The sequence below is a fragment of the Balaenoptera physalus genome (assembly GCF_965194825.1).
Source record: "Balaenoptera physalus genome assembly, chromosome: 10".
Taxonomy (NCBI): Eukaryota; Metazoa; Chordata; class Mammalia; order Artiodactyla; family Balaenopteridae; genus Balaenoptera; species Balaenoptera physalus.
The window spans coordinates 26,402,391-26,426,906 of record NC_138889.1 but is presented as its reverse complement, the minus strand read 5'-3'; the positions used below and the strand labels follow the sequence as shown (position 1 = coordinate 26,426,906).

The 24,516-nt window shown below is 42.8% G+C and overlaps 1 protein-coding gene and 2 pseudogenes across 15 annotated transcripts in view; 2 read left to right on the top strand and 1 right to left on the bottom strand.

Moving 5' to 3' along the window:
* The window catches only part of LOC309636363 (serine/arginine-rich splicing factor 3 pseudogene), a 1,476-nt pseudogene extending 842 nt beyond the window's left edge, over window positions 1-634 (top strand). The window contains exon 1 of the transcript in view: window positions 1-634. This exon is cut by the window's left edge and continues 842 nt beyond it. The product of the transcript in view is annotated as a serine/arginine-rich splicing factor 3 pseudogene (transcript).
* LOC309636476 overlaps window positions 1-18,899 on the bottom strand; it is a 26,705-nt pseudogene extending 7,806 nt beyond the window's left edge. Inside the window, exons 1-2 of the transcript XR_014268513.1 lie at window positions 18,888-18,899; window positions 16,900-17,584 (exon numbers count right to left, since the gene is read on the bottom strand). The product of XR_014268513.1 is annotated as an uncharacterized misc_RNA (transcript). The remainder of the gene's footprint in view (window positions 1-16,899; window positions 17,585-18,887) is intronic.
* LOC309636357 (centrosomal protein of 78 kDa-like) overlaps window positions 17,369-24,516 on the top strand; it is a 22,000-nt gene continuing 14,852 nt past the window's right edge. For 2 of the 13 annotated variants that reach the window (XR_014249974.1, XM_082409523.1), the window contains exons 1-5: window positions 17,837-19,511; window positions 20,630-20,802; window positions 20,898-20,970; window positions 22,032-22,135; window positions 24,289-24,463. Coding sequence is in view for 4 of the 13 variants with exons in the window: in XM_082409523.1 (XP_082265649.1) it covers window positions 19,430-19,511; window positions 20,630-20,802; window positions 20,898-20,970; window positions 22,032-22,135; window positions 24,289-24,463 (607 nt within the window). In the remaining 9 variants the exon portion in view is untranslated. The other 11 variants (XM_082409524.1, XM_082409525.1, XR_014249970.1 and 8 more) reach the window with 11 other exon arrangements.

Genomic DNA, 24,516 nt, shown 5'->3' with positions numbered 1-24,516 from the left:
CGAGATGCAGCCGATGCTGTCCGAGAACTAGATGGGAGAACAATATGTGGCTGCCGAGTAAGAGTGCACCTGTCGAATGGGGAAAAGAGAAGTCGAAATTGTGACCGCCTCCTTCTTGGGGTCGTCGCCCTCGAGATGATTACCGGAGGAGGAGTCCTTCACCTCGCCACACATCTCCGAGACGGAGAAGCTTCTCCCTCAGCCAGAGCAGGTCCCTTTCTAGATATAGGAGAAGAGAGAGATCCCTGTCCCAGGAGAGAAATCACAAGCCGTCCCGATCTTTCTCTAGGTCTCCTAGCCGATCTAGGTCAAATGAAAGGAAATAGAAGACCACTTTGAAAGAGGAGTGGTGTACAGGCAATAACTTCATTTGACAGGAGTATGTACAGAAAATTCAAGTTTTGTTTGAGACTTCCGAAGCTTGGTGCACTTTTTAAATGTTTTAGCTGTTCACATTTGTTTGTCTCTTGGGACAGTGACCCATAAAGGTGTCATTCTCTATGGTTTGAAATGGGTCCTATGAGGCATGTAATATGAAGAATTGTTACCTTACAATGTTCCCTTAAGCAAAATTGAATTTGCTTTGAATTTTTGGTCTTGCCTAGACTGATAATAAAACTCTGACTCCTGCCCAGCTAAAGTGTGATGTTTACTATTATGGAAACAACACTGGCAAACATTGAAAAGGCTTTCTGTAGCTGGGATATGGTATGCAGCTGTAGTTAAGCAAGCAGTCTTTAAAAGGTGCTGTGAACACAAGGCAGCAGGTAAAAATTAAAGCTGCACCCTTACCCTAGATTAGAGGTTTAAAAATTCCACTAGTCTTCACACCGGACAAGAGGTTGTCCAGTGACTTTAGAATCGAAGAAGTTTCAAGAAAGTTAGTTTACCTTTGATTTAGGTCATAAGTCCCCTGTGTGATTGCTGTACATGAATACAAAGCTCTTTGTAATATTACTTGGGAATTTGAGAGTATTCAAGATACCAGTGTCCTGCCAGATTAAGAGTATATTGTAGAGCTGAACTTTGAGTTACTGTGCAGTTTTTTTTTCATGCTGTCATTTGTAATATGTTTTGTGAGAATCCTTGGGATTAAAGTTTTGGTTCCAAAAGAAAAATAAAAAGAATCCGCCTGCCAATGCAGGGGACGCGGGTTCGAGCCCTGGTCCGGGAAGATCCCACATGCCGCAGATCAACTAAGCCCGTGGGGCACAACTAGTGAGCCTGTGCTCTAGATCCTGGGAGCCACAACTACTGAGCCCCCGTGCCACAACTACAGAACCCAGCACGTCTAGAGCCCGTGCTCCAAAACGAAAGAAGGCACCGTAATGAGAGGCATGTACCCACAACGAAGAGGGGCCCCCGCTCGCCGCAACTAGAGAAAGCCCGCGTGCAGCAACGAAGACCCAACGCAGCCAAAAATTAATTAATTAATTAATTTTTAAAAGAAGACCGCCATTGGGACGGCTGGGGGACAGCTCCACGCTCTGCTTCCCGAGGGGTCCTGCACCCGGGGACTCAGGAGGCGCCCTTGCTCCTGGCGATGCCTCCAGAGGCCCCAGCGCAAGAAAAGCACACATGGCATCCACATAGGGAGGCCGGGCCCAGGGAGCACACGGGGTCTCCCTGGTACTATTCTTGCCACTTCCCTACAGGTGTGAAGTTTTCAAAATAAAGCCTTCGGAGAAGAGGGCAGAAGCTGAAAAAGCCGCCCAGGCCCCATCCCTTCAAGACCCCACGCCGGTTCAGGTGCGGGAGGACCCTGTGAGATTAAAGAAACATCACAGAGAGCAGGGGCGGGGCGGGGTCTCGAGGGACAACCTCCTTCGGGGCAGAATCTCCGTAGACAGACCGCCACCTTCCCCTAGGAAGGATCCAGAACCTTGGGACCCAAACACTCTGAGCGCCTCAGGAGAAGAAGGCCTTCCCGGGGGCAGGGCACACGGACGCCTCTCAACCACCCCGCGGGGCCCGCACGCACCCAGCTCCTCGTGCGTGAATGGCAGGAAGGTCACGTCCCCATTCAGGTTCTTGTTGAAGTCGATGCACAGGAGACTCAGCTTCTTTTTCTTTATTTTTTAAATATTTTTTAAAAATTAATTTATTAATTAATTTATTTGTGGCTGCATTGGGTCTTCGTTGCTGCACACGGGCTTTCTCCAGTTGCGGCGAGCAGGGGACACTCTTCGTTGCGGTGAGCAGGGGACACTCTTCGTTGCGGTGAGCAGGTTTCTCATTGTAGTGGCTTCTCTTGTTGCGGAGCATGGGCTCTAGGCGCACGGGCTTCAGCAGTTGTGGCAAACAGGCTCAGTAATTGTGGCTCACGGGCTCTAGAGCACTGGATCAATAGTTGTGGCGCACGGGCTTAGCTGCTCTGTGGCATGTGGGATCGTCCCGGACCAGGGCTCAAACCCATGTCTCCTGCATTGGCAGGCGGATTCTTAACCACTGTGCTAACAGGGAAGTCCTCGGCTTCTTCTTGATGCTCCTGACTTTCTGAAGGAAGAAGACGGCCGTAAAATCGGGGGGCGGGGGCACGGAGGGGGGTTCAAGGAGAAGAGGCGGATGAGGCGGACGAGAGGAGGGAGATGGGAAAGAAAGGGCCTCGGGTCCTGTTAGGACCCTCCTCAGGAGTTACCCCAGGGTGACAACCTAAGCTTCAGCCGTTTCAACGGAGCTAAGTTTCTGTCCCTTCAGGGTCTATCTGGTTTGCAGAAACAGGTAGAAATGGACCAGCCTGGGGGAGGGAGCGACGTGGGGCGCAGAGGAAGGTGCCGGTTCCCCGGGGCCCCTGCCGAGCCAGCAGCAGGCGGGGCGCCTCGAGGACCTGCCCAGGCTGCGCCCCCTGCCCAGCCCAGGACTCAGCGCGCCCGGCCCCGCTCCCGGGTTGAGCAGACGTGCCTGTCCGAGGACAGGAGGGGCGCTGGGGGAGCGTGCCCGCTGGCTCTGCCAGGCGCAGGGGCTTGTCGGGCACGCCTGGCTCAGAAGCAGCCCGAGGGACGCCGGGCCTCTGCGGGCAGCAGGCGCCGTGCCGGGCACTGGCCTCCCTGCAGCCTCACGGCCCCACCGGCCACCACTGGGCAGGAGCACAGGGCGCCCTGGGAGGGCGGGGCGGCACTCAGGACCCCGCCCCGTGCCGGCAGGCCGCCTCTCCTGGGCGCCCCCCTCCACGGGCGTCCCCGTGGTCCCTCGGGCCAGTGGTTCTCAAGTGTCAAGGCAGTCTGCGCAACCCCACTGTCCACACCCTCACCTCCCCCAGCCTCGAAGCTCCATGTGCCCGCCGCTCCGGAGGACTTCGGGGCCCACGTGCCCGGGCCCCACCCTGGATGCCGGAGTCCCACAGTCCTCTGAGTCCCGCTTTTCTCCACCGCAAGGCACAGCACCGGCCGAAGCGGGACAGCGTTTGTGTTGAGGAACAAGAACTGTCGCTGAGCCCTGGGTCGGGCCTGGTACCCGTGTTCACCGCGTCTGTCACTTTCTGACACAAACCAGCCAGCGCAGGGCTGCACCCCAGCCCCTTCTGTACGGGACTCCCACACTCGGGGCCACCGTCCCCCTGCCCTCATCACCCCGGAGATGCCCGGAGCCCCGGGCTCATTCTAGCCAATCCTGAGCCTGCTCCTTCCCGGGGACCCACACCTCAGGCTCCAGTCCCCAGCCTCCCCTCCCCTCATTCCTGCCGAACCCTCGTGCTCCTGGGAGGCCCTAGGTGACAAGGCGTGCCCCTGCCCAGCACCATGAGTGACAAGCTCTTTCCTCATCTGCTGGCCTCACTGTTCTCTGTCCTCCACACAAACCGACTCGGTCAGCCCTCACGACCACCTGTGAGGGGGTCCTCGGGTCACGCACGTTGCAGATGGTGAACAGGGACAATGGGGTCCAGTGACCGGCCTCCGGGGACCCAGCCAGTTGGTGGCAGAGCTGGGTCTGATCCCGGCCATCAAGATGAGTGTAGCCACGGCGCCCCACGCCACGCACCGAGGTGATGCGCTCGACCATGCGTGGCTCGCAGTGCCCGCCCACCTCCCCACCCCACGGGGCTGCCTCCCGGGAGGGGCCAGGCTGCCCATCGCCCGCCTGTCCAGGGTGCCGCAGGGACCCGTCCTGCTGGACCAGGAGTGGGAAGATCTGAGGGCTCTGAGGTCCACGCTGGGGGCAGAGGGGTGTCAGGCAGCTGGGAGGACCTGAAGGGACAGGCCCCCCAGGGGGGGCCTACTGGGAACCCGCACGGCCGCAGGGCTCAGCCAAGAGAGGAGGGAGGGGGTGAAGGCGGACGCCATGCTCTTCAGCCCCCCGTTGTCCCCCAGCCTCCGTGCCCAGCAGGAGCCGCGCTGTGAATTACGGGAGAAAGGGGTCGGGTCTTGGCCCCCAGTCCTGGCACACAGCTCCTAAACCTAAAGCCACAGGCCGGGTTGCATCTTACAGCCCCCCTGCCTGCCCACCTCCTGCGAGGGGAGAGGGCAGGGGTTGCAACGTGAATCCGTTGCCCATGGCCCCCGCTGTAATCGTGCTCATGGAACAAAATCTCGGTAAACACGGGGTTCAGAGAGCTGTGGGGTGGGTGCCTGCAGGCGGCCTGGAAGCCCCGCGCCCCGCCCCACGCCTCCCCACCTCCTCCTTCCACCTGGCTGTTTCCTTTATAATAGCCCGGTGCTCTAGTCCGTGGACTGGGTGCCTGTGTTCTGGGGGCCCGCGCTAGCCAACGAACGGAACTCGGGCTGGGGGCGTGTGAACTCCTGACACAGCCTGTCGGCCACAAGCGCAGAGGACGACGTGGACCTGTGGCTGGCGTGGGCCGAGCCCTGACCTGCGGGCTCTGACTCCGGGTAGATGCAGTCTGAACTGAAGAACTGCAGAAACCCAGCAGTCCCAGCGCTGCTGCTGCGGGAGCCCCACGGGCCTGGTGTCGGGACGGAAGCTCTGTGGGAGCGGGAGCTGGGGGTGGAGTAGTCTCGGAGGAGGGGGTCCTTCCTCGAGACCCTCCCACCAAAGCCACGGGGGACGGGGGGCCCGGATGAGGTGGGGGTGGGGCGGGACGCAGCGAGGGGCCCACGCCGCCCATGCTCTGGGGAAGCCCTGTGACCCTGAGGACCGAGGGCAGAGCAGATGCAGAGGGAGCGCTGGTCCACGTGGACCTTCCCTCCTGGGGTTGAGGCGACACAGAGATGGGCAGAGGCCGGCACTCGGGGCTCCGGCCAGGCGCTCCCCTACTGCGAAACTTCCTAAAAAAGCAGCCATCGCAGGACTCGGCAACCGCAGTCATGGGCACTTACCCCGGGGAAATGGAGGCTGAAGTCCACACAGAAGCTGTACACAAACACTCGCCTGACTGGGAAGAGCCCCAGACCGAAAGCCGCCGGGGGCCTTCCCAGGGCAACGGATGACAGGGGCAGTCGTGTCAACGTCAGGATCCTGCTGGGACGCTGACTTGACTTGCACAAGAGGTGACACTGGGGAAAAGTGGGCAATGGAGTTTCGCTTTCTAGGGAGCTGGCCAACTCCTTTCCAGAGTGGCTGCACTGTCTTCTGCTCCCTCCAGCGACGAGGACTCCCCTGTTCTGTGCTGCCTCGCCAGCACTGGGCACCGTCTCCAGGTTCTGCTGGGAGCAGAACTTAGGTTTTCTAGTTCTAGGAGAAGCTCCAGAGTGACTCGCTAAGGCCATTAGCGAGTAATTATTTCCCAATGAGTAGCTATTTCCAGTTAAAACCAAAAGCCACCTAATTATTGCTTTTCCCATAAAATTAAATATGAAATCTACCTTATGTAATTGTACACTTAGTTCCCCCTTTGTGTATTCTAATTTCTTCCTGAGAAACCTAAGATGCCATCTGGCAGACTGCCCACAGTGGTTACGATTTGGGCAGCAGCAAAGGTCAACTTTAAACATTTTGCATCTAAAGTGGCTTTGGATACCTTTGGATAGAAAGTACAGTCTGAGCCATTTTACAAAATGTGCGGCCATTTTACAAAACAGCTTGACAGTTCCCTGCAAGTGTTAAACATAGAGTTACCCTATGACCCAGCAGTTCCACTACTAAATATATACCTAAGAGAAATAGAAACTTATGTCTGCACAAAAGCTTGTACGTGGATGTTCATAGAAGCATATTTCTAAAAACAAAACGTGGAAAAAATTCAAATGTCAATCTGAGAAATGAATAAACAAAATGTGGAATATCCGTACGATAGAATAGCATTCAGCTATAAAAAGGAATGAAATATTGATCCATGTTACAACATGGATGAACCATGAAAGCATTCTGTAAAGAAAAGCAGCCACTCTCAAAAGATCACATATTGTATGGTCCCATTTATATGAAATGCCCAGAATAGCAAATCTGTAGAGACAGAAAGGAGATTAGTGCTTGCCTAGAGCTGAGAGGGTTGAGAGAATGAAAAAACATTGTTAATGTGTAATGGGTTTCTTTGTGGGGGGACAGAAATCTAAAATTGGATGGTTGTGATGGTTACACACGTCTTTTAGTGGTTACACTAAGAACCACTGAATTGTATAATTAAAGGGTTAAATTATGGTATGTAAATTACATCCCGATAAAGCTGTGAAAATTATAATTTTATATTTATAAATTTGAAAATTCATCCAAAATAACAAATTCTTAACACATGCAACCTAACAAGACTAACCCAAGAAAAGAAATATCTAAAAAATCTATATCTACTCAAAAAGTTGTTTGTATAATTAAGTACCTTTACAGAAAATGATTTCCAGGGATAAATGGCTTTCCAAGTAAATTCTTCCAAATATTTAGGGAAGAAAGATTGGTAATCTTACATAAAACCCTTCCAGGAAACAGAAAATAATATATTGCTCAAAATTTTTATAAGCCCAACATAAGCTTCAGATCAAAAGTAAAAAGAATATTACAGGAATAGAATCATAGGCCAGTTTCTCTTTTGAACATGCATGCAAAATTTGTAAATAAAAGCACAAACTGTATCCATGGTGCGTAAAACAGTAATATATCACAATCAAAGTGGCTTTATTCTAGTAATGCAAGGTTGGTTTAATGTTCCCACATGAAACTGACCCCGGGAATGAATCAGAGTGGGAAAAAAAGTCATTTAAAACAGAAGTCTTGGGAATTCCCTGGTGGTCCAGTGGTTAGGACTTGGCGCTTTCACTGCTGGGGGACTGGGGTTCAATCCCTGGTCAGGGAACTAAGATCCTGCAAGCCATGAGGCAGGGCCCCCTCAAAAAACAGAAAAAATGAAGTTTTAACCAGGAGAAGCACAAGAGTGAATAAACATAACAGATAACGCCTTATGGAAAGTAGGTGAAGATTATGGAATATTCTAAACTTTCAAAACAAACAGGAATTGTTAAAGATTCAAGAGGATGTGACAAATGTTGTACATAGGCAAAAAATAAAATAAAATAAAATAAAATATACAAATGATGGGAGCCCAAAAATCCAGATGCCCAAGTCCCATCTCTGAAAATCCTCATTCAGTGGGTTCTGGATTTCCTCTATGTTTAAAAACCTACAGGGGATTCTGATACGATTCATAGACACAATGTAAAGCTTCTGCTTTACAGGAAATAATACCAGATTATTTTGTTATTTTATAGCTATATTAACAGGCTGTACTATTGACGGATAAGTCTGATGTCAAAATGCACTCCCCACTAGGGTTAAAAAAGGAACTAGTACTCTCTACTGCTACTTGGTGGCAGCACGCATATATTGCAATGGCAATTATTGTAGGAAGCCAAATTAATGGACCATTTTAGAATTGGAAGACTACATAGAGGTCACCTAGTCAAACTTCCAACTATTATAGTTGTGAAAACTAAGGCCCATATAAATGAAATGATTTATCTCCAAAGAGGGTTAGTGAAAGAGTACGAGATAAAAAATATCTCTGAACTTTTAATTTAGTGCTATTTTTATTAATCTCAATATTAGCTCAAACTTCAGTGTGACAGATTTGGGATTGAATTCTTGCTTGAATTTAGTGGTTGCGTGCCTTTTAGTAAGTTACTAAAACACTTTTAACTTCGCTTTTCACATATGTAAAATGGTGAGCCTTGACTGATATAGAGTATGAGATAGCCTAGCACTGTTTTTAACACAAACAAGTACTTAAAAATTTTTGGCCTCTCATCCCTCTTAAATAACCTCTATCCTCTTAACAATAAAAGTGTCTTTCAGCTAGCAAAGCACCCCAGAGCTGACGACATTCTGGCAAGAGATATAGGATTCCTTTTCTTACTGAGGGCTCTTTATACCTGATATTTGAACTGCACTGAAACATGAACATCTCTTGTTTATACTGTATTAATGGATTTGATAGATGGATTTTCATTAGTCTCAAGAAATATAATTCGATAGTGGTGGCTAGAATGATAAACAGTGTTAGTCTCAAGAAATATAATTCGATAGTGGTGGCTAGAATGATAAACAGTGTTTGGACAGGGAGTCCATATTGGATATGAACAACCTGTACTCCCATTCGTCTATTAAGAATAAATAAAATCCTTTCAAAATCTGTTTTAATGGGCAGTTAGTTTCTTCTGCCTCATTTAAGTTACCTGCAAGAAAAAGACAATCTCCTGAATCCTTGTTTAAAAGGCTTTTAATATAAAGCAAATAATTTTTTGCAACATTTCCCAAACATTTCATTATCAAATTAGCTGAGCCTTCTCAACGATTATCATTTCACAACAATATCTCCATTTTCACCTTCTTTAAATGAATTGGCCTAATAGATGTGCCATTAAAACAGAGCTTCACCCTCAACATATTTTAAAGTTTGTATTCAAACAGTATGAAGAAAACAGGATCAGGGAATTCAGCCATAAAAGTGAATGGATTACTGATACATGCTACATCATGGATGCAACTAAGTGAAAGAAATCAGGCCCGAAAGGCCACATATTGTATGGTTCCATTTATACGAAATGTCCAGCAGTGGCAAATCCATACACACGGAAAATATTATACATTAGTGGTTGCCAGGGGTTTGGAAGAGAGGGAAATAGGGAATGACTGCTTAAAATGGGTGTAGGTTTCCTTTTGGGGTGATGAAAATGTTTTGCAACTAGGCAGTGGTGACAGTTGCACAGCATTGTGACAGTACTAAATTCCACTGAATTGTACAGTGGAAACAGCATTTCTTAATTTAATGGACTCTGCAGTGCTGGTTGTGATCAGTCTCACGAAAAGGAAAGGAGGAAAAAGCCCCCACACTGGCTTGGTGGTCTTGGGATGAAATGGATGCAGAAGACAGCTTGATTGTCAAACTGGAAACTTTTCTTTTTTTTAATTATTTATTTATTTATTTATTTATTTTTGGCTGTGTTGGGTCTTCGTTTCTGTACAAGGACTTTCTCTTGTTGCGGCAAGTGGGGGCCACTCTTCATCGCGGTGCGCGGGCCTCTCATTATCGGGGCCTCTCTTGTTGCGGAGCACAGACTCCAGACCCGCAGGCTCAGTAATTGTGGCTCACGGGCCTAGTTGCTCCGCGGCATGTGGGATGTTCCCAGGCAGATTCTCAACCACTGCACCACCAGGGAAGCCCCAAACTGGAAACTTTTATCTTCCTTTTCCTCTTCTTTTTATCTTTCCTATCAGGTCTTCTGTCCACTTCCCACTGCCTTCTTTCAAACAGGAAAGACACTGATTAGCTGCTGGATTTTTTTTTTTTTAAAACAACTATTGTTTTAGATTTCTTGTTGTTCGCTGAATGTTATTGTTTTTACTGCCAAATGAGCTTTGGTGGTTGATGTAGGGGGTCTCTTGGGAACTTAACTTTTTCAAGTTGAAGTGGAAAAGCTTTTTTGTTTGAATTGGCTTTTACTGGGTGCTTCAAGATTTGCTCTTAGCTCTTTAATGGGGGACTGAATAGCACTATGTTTCCTTTGAGGTCCAAGTAAATAAAGGATCTCATGTCCTCCTGGGCACTTTATCGGGATTTTGCTGTGTGTGCTCTCTAACAGCCAGATGCAGATTCCAGGAAAATGACATATAAGTGAATATAAATAATCTAATATTTTTAGAATTTGCTTTGGCCATACTCCTGGTCTCATTCTACTTCTTGAAGCAGATGGCTTTAAAGAGCATTAGCTATGTATATATTAAATATAATATACATATACCAATATTAGACATTATATTGGTGTATAAATGTAATATATTACTGTTTATATTAATGTATAACAATTATGTATTATATTAACATGTATTTTTGCATAGCATATATTGTACACAAACTATATGACTAATGCAATGTATTTATATGTTTAATATGTTCACAGTATTAATATGATATATCATGTAATATTGATTATAAAACAATTATAATATAGAAATATATCATTATTATTATCTGATATAATACATTATATTTAATGTATTCTATATAACACAATACATAATGTATTATTATAAGACAAGTATATTATATAATATAAATATAATACTTATATAAAAGTATATATATTTTAATTATACACTACACATACAAGTATGTATAACTATTTATAATTTTATTTACGTAGGAATCTGTTCATAACAATTGATGTAAAAATATGCAATATTTTAAATCAAATGGGCCATAATCTCACTACCTACACATAACTACTTTTAAAATCTTGAACCCTGTCTAAATCACGCTTACATATCTCTCAACCTGTTTTTCTACACATGCACATATACACACATTTATACACAATATATATGTATACTACCACTTTTCAGTTCAATGTATATAAATATATGATATATATAATTATATTCCTGTGTATGTAGACAAATATAAATCAAAGGTATGTGTATAGGTATGTATTTCACATATTTATATAAATATATCATATAAATAATGTATGTGTACATAAATACATGATTATATACATACATACACAGAAATATACTTATTTAAACAGAAGAGACCTAAATAAACATAGTTCTCAAAGAATAAAACTAGTTATGTCTCACCGTTTCAATAACAGTTTATAGTTTTCTACTGTATGTGCTTCTATAATTGTTATGAACAATTCCCATTTGTTGAATGTTAAGTTGTTTTAATTTTTTGCCATTATTAATGAAGCTCTGAAGAATATGGTGGGCAAGATTACTTGAAAAACTCTCCTAAAAGAAAAGAGTTCGGTATGCTAGGTTAAATGTAAACAACTTATTTTTAAGTGCATGTCTGATTTTTGAAGTGTGCAGTAGAAGTTTCCAGGACCCCTGAAAGAAGGGGGGTACATGTGTGAGAGTTATAGCTATATTAAGAGTGGATTGAAGACCTTGATAGCTTAGAACAGAAGCTGGCAATCCTGTTTTTATGGAGCGAAATAGCAAATATTTTAGGCTTTGTGGATCAAAGAGGCAAAATTGAGGATATTATTTAGGTAATTAAGTAACCATTTAAAATATTACCAGTTAAAATGTGAACATTATTCATAGCTCATAGGCCATAAAAAATAGGCAGCTGTCTGGATTTGGAATACAGGCCATAGTTTAATGACACACCTGACCTGACACAGAGACTTGTGGTTAAAATGGCCATGACCACATGGGAGGCAGGAGATAAGACTCCATCCCTCCTAGGTGGGAAGTTAGAACTAAACCTATCTATCCCTAGGTTCACCTTTAACGAAAGGGTGTGCCAGTAAAAAAAAATATCTGCTGGCAAAGGGAGACTAAGACCAAATTCTCGTGGCCTCTGCTCTGGGTAGGAAACAGGTAGGAAATCTTGAGAATTCTGAACCCCAGATCTGTGTTCACAGTGTTTGGGTTGCAAATTTATTTGCGGTCTTGCAAACAGAAGGTAAGAAATTACCTTCAAATGCTCCCAGATGGGTGGTATTCCAAACACAGAACTAAACACTCTCTGGAGAGGTAGACCTTCAACCCAGGCCTATAGCGTTCCCACAGATAAAGTTTAGCTAAACATGAGCTCATGATCTAAATGTACACAATAATGAAGAAATCAGCTACAATGGGAGAGAATCAGCAAAAACAATCAATACCAGAATTAGATTCCCAAGGCCATCCATTGAATGTTGGAATTATCAGGTGCAAGGCAGAAAACAGACATAAAACTAGAACTGAAACAAGGAACCGGATGTTTTAAAAGAGTGGGTAGGCTCTTTAAAAAATTTCTAAAGTACATGTCATTGATAAAGCTAAAAACTCAAAGGTTGTGTAAAACAGCAGATTAATCATGGAGAAGAGTGAAATTATGCTGTTTTTAAAAATAGGGCAAATCAGATTTTCTGCCTAATTATATAAGTAGATTAATCTTTAAAAAATACACATATTTTAAAGACTTATTGGCTGTAAAATTACTAAAGGATATTTCAGAGGGCTTCTCTCCAAAGAAAAGTGAGAAGTCGCAAAACACAGAGAGTCGAGGGGAAAAATTGTCAATATATACATTGCTGTGGGGTGCACTAAGGCTTAGGTCAGCAACAATGTGGAGGTGCTGACCCTTAGATACTTACAGCTAAGCTGGCATCTTCATAAAGTTCAACTATTTATAACTAAAAAGATTTATTAAAATTAATAACCAAGTGTTTTAATTGACATCAGAAGAGCAAAACAATAAACCCTGAGAACAGAGAAAAAATAGATAATAAAGATATGAGCAGAACTTAATAAAACAGAAAAAAGTATAAAATTGAGGTGATTTAGTAAGTCAAAAGAATATTCTTTGAAAAGATTTTAAAAACACACTTTCATTAAGCACAACAAAAACGTAAGTAAGTAATACACAGAAGGAATCAGGACAATGTTATAGCAGAGAGTACAAACAGAGAATATATGAAATGCCAGTAAATTTGAACATTTATGTAAAGTGGACAATTTCCTAGCTCCTAAAGTTTACCAAAACTGACACAAGAGGAAATGTATAGCTGGAGTTCTTTCACCAGTAAAGGAATTAAGTCAATAGTTTACAATCTTTCACCAAGAAAATACCAGACCCACCCAGAACGTTTGGGTGGGGAATTCTATCAAACTTCTATTAAACAGATAACATCAGTATTAATAAAGAAAAACTTCTAGAGAGTAGCAAAGGAAGAATGCTCCTTTATTCATCTTAGGAAGTCTATATAATCCTAATACTGAAAATAGATTAGGACTGTAAGGAAAAAGAAATTTACAGGTCAAATTTACTTGTAAATATAAAAGCAAACATTTTAAGCTATGATATTAGCTACTCAGGTTCACTAGAGTAAGAAAAAGCATGAGCAAGTTAGGTCATCCAATGAATGAAAAGGTAGTTTAAGAATGTCAAGATGTCAAGAATATATATCAATAGATTGAAATCACCACACTTTATTTCTTTCGTCTGTCTCTTTAAAAAATTGATAAGTACTTCTATTGATCTCTCTTGTACTAGGCACTGTCCTAAGTCATTTACATATTTACTCCTTTAAACCTTCTATTATCCCTGGGGGAAGGTTCTATTTTGCTTCCATTTCTTAGCTAAGACTCTAACCCCCAGGAAAGTAAAGCAACATTTGCAAGTTTTTGTGGATGGTCAGTGATGGGACCAGCACAGGAACATCCAAAGTCTGTGCTTGGAAACAGTGCCCCATGTTGACACTCACATTACAGATGAAAGGAAAGGAACCATGCACTTACCATACAGTTGAAATCTCATATTACAGGTTAAAGGAAAGGAACCGTGCACTTACATTAGAGGTTAATACCCACATAACAGGTTAAAGGAAAAAGAAACGTGTGTTTCTCTCAAAAGTTGTAGAGAGCATATCTATTTCTAAATATATTTCCCAATTTCTTTTGCTTGTTTTCTGACCTTTGTAGTGCATTTTGCCATGAGAAAAATTTTAATTCTTATATAATTAAATGTATCATTTTTTCTTTGTATCTTAGAAAGGTGTTCCTCATGAATAACTTATTTCAAGTCTCCCAGGTTTCTGATACTTTTACAGTTTCATGATTTTTTTACTTTTAACTAGTTGCTATATCTAGAATTTATTAATGATAGCCATATTTTCCCACTTTTGTTGAATAAGTTTGGCTACTGATCCAAAATGTCAATTTTATTTTAATCTCAAATCCCTTACGCTCTTGCATCTAATTTTAAGATGCTTCCTATTCCACTGGTCGTTTTGTCTATCTGAAACAAAATGCTACCTTAATTATAATGTAATTATAATATAATAAATGTAATTAGTAAACATAATACCATATATAATAAATAGCATAATATAAAATAACACAATATAATTTACCATATAACAAGGTCAAAAGAGAACAAAACTATATAATCAGTTGAAATATCCCCCAAAGATATTTTATAAAATTCAACATCCATTTCTAATTTAAAAGAAATAGTAAAATAGGGATTGGTGAATGCTTCCACAGTAAGAAGAAATTATATACCTAAAGGGGAAAGAGGTAAATGATAACCTTGAGTAACACTGGCAATAAATACAGGACAAGATGAAGATGCCTGATATAATGTTAAAGAAAAACTATTATGTAACATTGTCTTTGCAGCACTGATGAGTTCAGTGAAAAGAGAATCTCATAGAAAAGAGTATCTCGTTCTTCTTAATGTCTGTACACTTGTCCATTGCATGAACATAACAGCTGATTTAACCAATATGTTACTGATCTGCATCTGGATTTCTAGGTTTTCATGGAATTTTATTATGCACAATTGTTACAAACTCTAGGACTTCCTCTTATGTTTATAGCTTTTGAAAGAAACAATATCTCCACAGATGACTTATCTGGGCTGGCTGCTAGCCGACTATGGCTACTTCTCAGTTCTTCCCTTTACATTCCTAGTCAATAGGAAAACGTAAGGCAAGAAGGTCTTCTGTTTAGAGACTGTAAAGATAGGTCTTGGTGATAAAGGCTAAAAATATCAACCCAGAACAAGTGTTTTTCCAGCTGTAACTATGTGTGATTCCCTTGGCTTGATTCTGTAGAGGATGTAAGACAAGACTGTAGGATCTGCCCTCAAAGTGCTTCCAGTAAGATGAGCTAAGTCAAGTATGGTGGCATATCTAATTCAAGTCAAAATATAATGGCTCCTTTTCTCTCATAGCAAAACTTCGTGGAGTGAATGTACAAGTCACTGTAGGCTCTTAATTAAAGGAACACAATAAATCTTGTATTGGAAGGTGATTATTCTGGTCCCTTTGTAGAGATGAATTGGAAATTGTCTAGAAGAAGGAAAATTAGCTTAACTAAAGTTAAACTCATAAATAATTGAGCATTAATTAAACATCTGTGGCCTATGTTTCTCTTTGATCATAATTTCTCCCAATTTATACACCTCTTTGATACCCGATTAATCATTGTCAAAGATGCAATTAACAATGATTATTACTGTGTATTAGGTTTTGCCTGGGCCCTGAAGAAACCATCCTAAATTACAAGCTATGATTGTCACTTGACTTTCTCACAAAGAACAGTCAGAACTCCTGGTCTTAAGTGGCTTGGAATGTGAAACTAATGAGTCTCTTAGATATTATTAGAGGACCCTACAGAGCCCATTGGTGAAAGTTTGGAAAACACTGGGCTTCTTAAAATTAATTCTTGTAGAGTGTTACGAAAGATGACTGAACTAAAAAGATAACGGTGTTTCTGGTTCTGTTGTTAGCGTTCTCCATGGAAACATCGCGGAAGCTTCTGGACTCAATTTCCTTCCCCATGTGTGAATGTCACTGAAAATATCCAACTCCATTCTATCCCCATAGAACTTCAGAAACTAAGCAAAATGAAGACTCAAAATTCATTTCAAATAATGAAATGAAAATATAATGTAGAATGGAACTGGGAAAATACCTGGTTTAAATTCTGGAAAGTACTAACTATACAACTCTGGATAAGTTGCTTAATCTTGTTTAGTCTAATTTCATGCGGATCTCACAGGATGTTATGATGATTAATTTAATACCTTTGTATAACGTACAGTGTTATGTAATTTCTTCTTGTTCTTCTTGAGTCAATTCATATCTTTAAGTAACTCACTTTAAAAAATAGTTACTTACTTGCTTAAATTACTCTTACCTTCTATTATCAGCTGAATTGTGTCCTGCTCAAGTTAATATGTGGAAGTCTTAACCCCCAATACCTCGTAATATGACTGTATTTGGAGATAAGGCCCTTAAAAGGTAAAAAGGTAACTGAGGTCAAATGGGTGGGTTCTAGTCCAATATGACTGGGGTCCTTATAAAAAGAAAATATTAGGACACAGACATGCACAGAGAGAACAAAGTGATTATTAGTAACCACGATCATGTCCTGAATGCGTGGAACACGTCATCATTTGCCAACCACCGTGTCAAGTCAGCAGAAACTACAGAAATTGAGAGCTCTCCGCAGAAATTCATACACCCGTGCACCAGGTAACAGACCACAGGCAGACGTTCACTCAGCCTTTCACGTGTCCCTCACGGAGGGCATGCTCTCTCCTGGGCGGGGCGAGCACAGACACTTACCGGGAGTTTTACTACTTTTAAAATGCGTTGAGTCTGGAGCCTGTGCTCCGCAACAAGAGAGGCCGCGACGGTGAGAGGCCCGCGCACCGCGATGAAGAGTGGCCCCCACTTGCCACAACAAGAGAAAGCCCTCACACAGAAACGAAGACCCAACACAGCCAAAAATCAATCAATTAATTAATTAAAAATTAAATTATATAAAATTAATTAAATATAAATATATAAAAAAATAAAAAATATGTATTTATATATAAATATAAATAAATTTATATATAAATATATAACATTAAATTAAATTTAAAAAATAAATAAATAAATTAATAATAATAAAAAATCAATCACTGCAATTAAATATTTAAAAAAATGCGTTGATACAACCATGTCTCACTTTTGCTTGGATCAGTCAGCAAACGCTTTTTGGAAACCCCTAATTCTCCACACCTCCTACCTTTCCGGCCGCCCTGCTCCTCAGGCCGGGTCCCCATGGGAGGCGGGGCTGCGTGGGGACGCACGGCGAGTGCACTGACGTCCTCGAGCCCCGCCCCCACGGGGCCGACTGCCGGTTGGAACGGCACTCCCCCCACCCCCCCACCCCCGGCGCGGAGGGCAATGAGGACGGCGCCAAAGTGAGCACGGCATGGAGAGGCCTGCCTAACTGGGACCCGTGGTCCTGCGTCTTCTGGCTGCGACGTGGGTCCTGCGCACGCTGCGGGGCCGCAGACGCCAGGCGGCGGGCGCCCGAGGGGCCGGGAGGCGAGCCGGGGCCCCCAGGCGGGTGTGGGCACCGTGTCCACAGCCAGCGTCCCCGAGGTCGCGCTCGGGCCATGATGACCGGTGAAGCTGCGCTGCGACAGCGCGGCCGACTTCTTACTGCGCTGTGAGGACCTGTGCGCGCTGCAGGTGCCTCTGCCCGCCTTGCGCGCTTTCCTGCGGGAGGGCCTGCTGGACTTAACGCCGACCGCCTCCGCGGGGTGGACTGGGCGCCGCTCCTGAGCACCCTCTGCCCCTGATCTGTATCCTGAGCTTCTTCCAGTCACGGCTTGGTGAGACAGGTTTGTAGTTCCCGCTTCCAGGGGCTCTCGTGTGGGCGCTGCGAAGTGGGGTTTTAGATGGTGCAAGGTGGAGGGTGGGCACTAGAACCGGTGCCCAGTGCCCAGGTGTGAGTGCACTAGACGGGGCGTGCGGCCTAGGACTCCTGCCAGCTCAGTGACCCCGGCCGAGTGCCTTAACGCTTCCAGGTCTCAGTGTTCTCATCTGGAGCATGGGCTTAACAGGACCCACTCTCTGGCGGTTATAAGGACTCACTCTGTTAATGCTTGTAGACTCTACAGTGTAGAGCACTTAGCAGAGTTTGGAGCATCTTTAATTGTTCACAGATGTTACCTGGTCTGTTGAATGACTTTGCCTGGTACAGACCAAAGCGATTAGGAAATTGATATGTCCCAGTTTCATTTCCTTTCCATTAAAACAGGGTTCAGGAAAAAAAAAATCTTTTTTTCAATAGTCATATCATGTAGTGGAAAGAGCACCAGTGTGAAGGCAGCTTAGGGTTTGAATTCCAGGGCTTATGCTCTCTGTGGCCTGCGCAGGTTACTTTTGAACTGCAATCCCCACACTTGTAAAATGACATTAAAAACCACTCTTTCTGTGGGTTCTTACAATTAATTAAGCACGTTATATGTGTAAAAAGTATCCTGGCACTTGAATGAGTTGTCAGAACCAAGGGCTGCTGGAGACGATGCTTCTGCCCTAGGTAATCTCCCCTTCTACTGGGCGGCAAGTAAACACAAGCACAGTAGTCAGTGCTCTGGAAGAAGTGAGTTCTGGTGCTGCAGAGCACAGAATCTTTTTTTTTTTTAATTTAATTTTTATTTTATATTGGAGTATAGTTGATTTACAATATTGTGTTAGTTTTAGATGTACAGCAAAGTTATTCAGTTATACATATATCCATTCTTTTTCAGATTCTTTTTCCGTGCAGGTTATTACAGGATATGGAGTAGAGTTCCCTGTGCTATGCAGTAGATCCTTGTTGATTACCTGTTTTATGTATAGCCGTGTGTATATGTTAATCCCAAACTCCTAATTTATCCCTCCCCTCCACCTTTCCCCTTTGCAGAGCACAGAGTCTTGGAAGGGAAAGTTCAGGGTAGGCTTCTTGGAGGAGGTGCCATCCTTTCTAAGGATAGTAGAACCTCCTGGGGTGGCAGGAGGGAGCAGTGTGTCAAAGTTTGAGAAATATAAGAAAATATGGCAAAACTAATGTACAGGACTGGACCTCAGGGTTTGGGAAAGAAATGAGAGTTGATACTGGAAACCTAGTGGGGCCCAACAGAAAGGGGCCTTGTTTGTCCTGTCAGAAGTTTGGATCTTTATCCTGAAGGCTGTGGGAAACCCTAAAGAACAGTGAGATGGACTTCTGGTTTAGAAGCTCACTCGGACCTCCATGTGGAAGGCAGTTGATTGGGTGCAGGGTGAATTGTAATCTAAGGGTCCCACTTAAGTTATAAAAGGTTGGACTGGATTTTGGAGATCAGAGACAGAATGGGTGGGGCCTGGTGACCAGTTAGAAAAGGGAGGGCAGCAAGCGTGGGTGACAGTTTACAGCTGCATCTTTTTGGGAGATACAGAGCACAGTTGGAAGGGTTTGGGGGTGGGGAGAGGATCTTACTTCATCTTCAGTGCTTTCGAGGGGCCTGGTAGATGGGTCTGGGCCCAAGGTTCAGATCTGGGCTTTTTGGGAGGACAGGTGTTTGAAGGCATGGGAGAGACTTAGGTTACCCACAAGACGATACAAAGAATCATATGTCTGAGAGTTTTTTAAGTGAGTATATTTGAGGATGTTTATAAGCTGAGAGAAAGTAGCCAGCAGAGGAAGGGTGTGAAGATTTAGGAGAGGAAATGATTGTTCATTTGTTTTCAAAAAGCTGAATACTTATCGTGTGCCTGGCCCTCTTCTAGGATCTGGGGTTCACACCATGTGTTATCTCTTGTGCAAGGACCGTTCAACTCATCCCCTGGTGAAGAGCAGTCAGATTATTCTTTGCATCCCATTCAGGTGTAAGAACTGTTCTGTACCTCTGAAGGGACTTTACTTAACCAGAGTAATAAGTTAGAAATCAAAAAAAATGAGAGCTGGAAGGGACCTGAAAGGCCACGGTACTTAATTTTGCCTAATATTTGACATTGAATGTAAGAAAAGTTTATTGCAGAGCCCATTCTCTTCAGAGTTCCTTCACTGAACTTTCTTTATGTTTTTCATCCAGTGGGTCTAGCTTGTAGATTTTGGCCTCCTCCTAAATTTGCTTCTTCATCCATATTATATTACAGTTTGCCCGGACTATGGCAGAAGCTCCTAGGTAGTTTCGCGGCCCCTGGGCTCATCAGTTCCTCTAAATTCATCTGCCTACTCGGGTTGAGTGATCTTCTAACATAAAAAGATATGCTTAAAATAATGCTGCTAATGGCTTGCCCACACAGAGTTAGTGCATACTAGCCGCCCAGCGTGTGCTCTGCACAGAGGCGTGTAGTCTGAACTGTGCTTGGCCAAGCCTCATGGGGCTCTTTGACCCTGAGGAAGGGGATCTTTTTGTGATCACTCCCTTTATCTAATCGTCCTTCAGCAGTGGGGTGCCTTTTTCTAATCAGCGGAGGCACCCTTACTCAGCCAGTGGTAGCCCCAGGCCTCATCACCTGTAGGATACAAGCCATGCTCTCTCCCAGGCTTGCTTCAGCCAGCATCTGTGTTTTCCTTTCTGTCTCTTCTCCCACTTGGCCCCCTGGCCTTTAGTCATCCCCACCTGCAGTATGTAAAGTGCCCAGCAGGTGTCGGGCTTGAGTGTCTGCACAGGTGCTCCCTGTGCAGTTAATGCACCTCCTACTCCAACTCTGCATACTCTCATCTTTTCTAGATTCTATGTCAGGGTTATCATGAAGCCGTCACTTAGATATAACTTTTTGCCTCCATAGGAACCTCTGTGCACAAAGGTTATGGTTCTTTATCTCATGTGATTGAAATTTTGAGTTTATACATCTCCCTCCTTAATGAAGGCTTTAAGGGCAGGAGTCGTTTCTAATCCTTAGCACAGGCAGATGCTTTTTTTTTTTTATTTGGATGCTTTTTAGTGATGATAAAATATATGGTTTAAGTCACTCATTTTACAATAATTTTGGTTTAGGTTGTGACAGAAATAAAGTTTACAGAAGTCGTGTTCCTGCGATAAGAAATAAAGATGTGACCTTGCAGTTGTGTAAAGCTCTTAAATGCTGTGTAAGTGTGTCGGGCGCGCTAAGGAAACTGGAGCTAAATGGGCTAGTTCTTAGAGAGAGCGACTTAACTATGTTAACAAAGGTAAGCCTTCATTGTGTCCTGCCAACGTTTGATAGATAGTTGCTTTTGGAGCAGACTAAAGCAATAAAATTTTAAACTTGTTCTCTCCATTAAAGGGATTGAATAAATCGTCCACTTTGGTGCACCTGTGTCTTGCGAATTGTCCACTTGGAGATGGAGGTTTAGAAAGTGAGTTTCAGTCTTGGTTAAGTCTCTTCTCATCAGACTGGTCTCGTGATTTCCTACACACCATATTACTTCCTGTCTACCTTTTCTTGGTGTTGTTCATGCCTGGGTTGTGTCCTGTGCCTGCTCAAACCTTGGTCCATTCTCATTTGTACCGTGGAAGTTTGTCATGCTGGATACTGTCAGAACTAATTTTACTTAAGTTTGTGTTAAGCCACAAACCACACATTTTGTATATTTTCTGTTTTTTTGTGTTTGTCTATATTTTAATGTTTCTCTTCAAGAAATATTATGGGAAGGGAAATAGCAAGATGTAAAGAGCAAAAAAGTCATCATTCTCTTTAAATTGTTAGAACATGTATCTGCAATCATAATTATAATGCACTGTGGTATGTGTTAAAATAGGAAATATATGTCATGTCCCGTAAGAGCAGCAAACTCAGTGGTGTTAGTGGGGGTGTGTCATGGAAGTAATCACAAAGCAGGTGACTGTTAGTTGGGGTCCTGAAACATTAGTGTGTGTTCCCTGTGTCCAGTAGTGGTCTGGAGGGGTCAGGAAGCCTGCCTTTCAATTTGAGGGAGCAGAGGGTTTGAGGTCCTCTCTCTTCTATTGCTCTAGTATACTGCATAGCACCTAATAAAATACTGGGTTTATAGTTGACATTTAAATCGCTGATTGATCATCAAGATTGGGAAGTATCATTGGAAATGAAAATAGGAAGAGTCTTAAGATTTTTAGGTTTTTCTTTTTTTTCCTATGTCTCAAAAGGTATGTAGTATTTTACTGAGAGGTTGGGAATAAAGTTTGCAGTATTCAGTGTATTCAATTTTAGTATCTAAATAGAATTAAACTGCTGCTGTAAACTGGAATAACACTTTGTTACTGACAAGTTTTCAAATGCATCTGTTCGTCAATTACTTGTTTGGGAAGACTGTAGTTAATGATTTTAAGAATGTGGCTATAAACCTCCAATTGACTCAAGAAAAGCAAGTAAGTCAAGATTGACAAATGTATAGGCTCTTCATCTTATTGTGTGTGTGTGTTTTTTTTTTTTTCCTTTTAGTTATTTGTCAAGGTGTAAAGAACTCTACCACTCTTAAGACAGTAAACTTCTCGGGGTGTAATCTGACATGGCAGGGAGCAGATCACATGGCCAAGATCTTAAAGGTGATTTTTTTATGTTTGAAGTTTCATGAAAACATACGTGATTGAAGCACATAATATATTGATACAGATGGCAGTTAATTTTTGTCTTTTGATACGTGTGAGTGCAGCTTTCGTTTTGTTGAAAGAATATGACCAGTTTTCAGTTTGGGATTCTGCCATTTAGTAAAGATAGTCCACTTAATTTTAGAAATAAGAGATTTAATATATAATAATATTTTAATGTATTTTTAGTTACTGAAAACATTGATTGTGATACTGTGAAAAAACTATGCCATTATAGTCTTCAAGACTTAAATGAATCAAGTATTTACTAGCTGCTGTAGTTTATAAATTAATAAAAATCACTACATCAGGGACTTCCCTGGCGGGCCAGCGGTTAAGACTTCGCGCTTCCAATGCAGGGGCCGCGGGTTCAATCCCTGGTCAGGGAACTAAGATCCCACATGCCACGTGGCGTGGCCAGAAGATAAGAAAAAAAAAAAAAAAAAAAAAAAAAAATCACTACATCAGCAATTTGTAAATACAGTTTTTAAAATAATGCCTTAACAACTTTACAGTGGTTATAATTACTGTATTTAGGCCTAAAGTTATTTAATAATTTGACATGAAGCCTTCTGAAGAGTTTGATGGTGCAGATCAAGGGTAGGTAAACTATGGCTGGTGGGCCAGATCCAGCCCGTTGCCTGGTAAAGAAAGTTACTTTGGAACATAGTCGCACCCATTGTTTACATGATAGCTATGGCTACTTTCAGCCTACGCCAGTGGGGTTGAGTCGTTGCAACAGAAACTGTATAGCCCACAAAGCTGGAAGTGTTTAAATTTCGATTTTAAAAATTGAAAAATTCTTTGAGCCTATACAGGGCAAGTCCATTGACCCCTGGGGTTGAAAACAGTCAAGAACTTGGGTGCCTAAGCCAAATGGTCTAGGTTCAAATTCCCTTTCTCCCATTTCATAGCAAGTGACCATGGACAAATCACTTAACCTCTGTGCCTCATTATGAGGTTTAAATGAACTCATTTGTATAAATAGTGCCTGGCACATACTAAGCACTGTGTAAGTGATTGCTATTATTTCTGCTTGGAGCTTTTATAAGTTATTGTTAATAGAAAAATGACACTAATGATTTTCATTTTAGAGTGTCAAAGGCACTTTGAATCTTTTATTTTTTCAAAAATGTAATAAAACTTTTTTCATTTAAAGTCAGTGTTCCCTATTACCAAACTTTATTTTATGAATATCAAGAATTGAATGTGTTTTAGACAATACTTGTGGTTAAATGTCAAACCATTATTTTCCCAAGGCACATCCAACTGTCTGTGCATAGTCCAGGCCTCTAAAGTTTGTGTGCATACCCTAGGTAGCATGTGAGATCCATTTTGTAATACAGTTTTTAAAATAATGCCTTGTACTTCCCTGGCGGTCCAGCAGTGAAGACTCTGCGCTCCCAATGTAGGGGGCCCGGGTTCGATCCCTGCTCAAGGAACTAGATCCCACATGCATGCCGTAACTAAGATCCTGCATGCCACAACTAAAAGATCCGGCATGCCGCAACTAAAGATCCGGCACAGCCAAATAAATACATAAATATTTTAAAATAATAATAATAATAAAATAATGCCTTAGATTTAGGAAAAGAAAATATTAGAACCTATTTGCCTTTGTATCATTTTAAAAATATCTGTGTGGTTTATAATGTACATACAGTATATGTATAGAACTTTGTGTACATAATTTGTTAATAAATAAGATGCATATTAAAAAGTTTTCTTATGGGTTGCCCAGTCAGGTGTTTGGAGACCATTGGAGGACAGAATGATGACATTTAGAGCCTCAGCAATGATAGAATTTAGAACCAATTCCCTGACTTAGAAGATACGGAAAATAATTCATAGACTGTAATTGAGTTGTCCAACTTTACATAACTGTTCAGAAACAGGTCATCCAGTGGCTGGAATCTAATCACTGACGAAATAGAATCGGGGTCACTGGACTCGTAAACCAGAAGTGACCGTTTAATTTCTCAGGTTGATTCTCCTGGCATATATGCTTGATATGTGTGTGTGTAAATCTCTGACATAGTAAGCCATACTCAGTAGGCACACCCTGTTTCCTTCTTCAAGCATCTTAATTTCATCCCTTTAAATCTTTGAAGTATCAGACTACCAGAAGGCATGAAGAAACCTGGGCTGAGAGTCTTCACTCCAGGAGACCTGATCTTGACTGTATGCCTGGTTTGAGGCGCATCACTCTGAACTGCAACACGTTCATTGGTGACCTGGGTGCAAGTGCTTTTGCAGAATCTCTTAGTGAGGATTTGTGGCTTAGAGGTAAATTTAAAATTGAGAATATTGAATTTTTAATATGATATATGCTTAGCTTT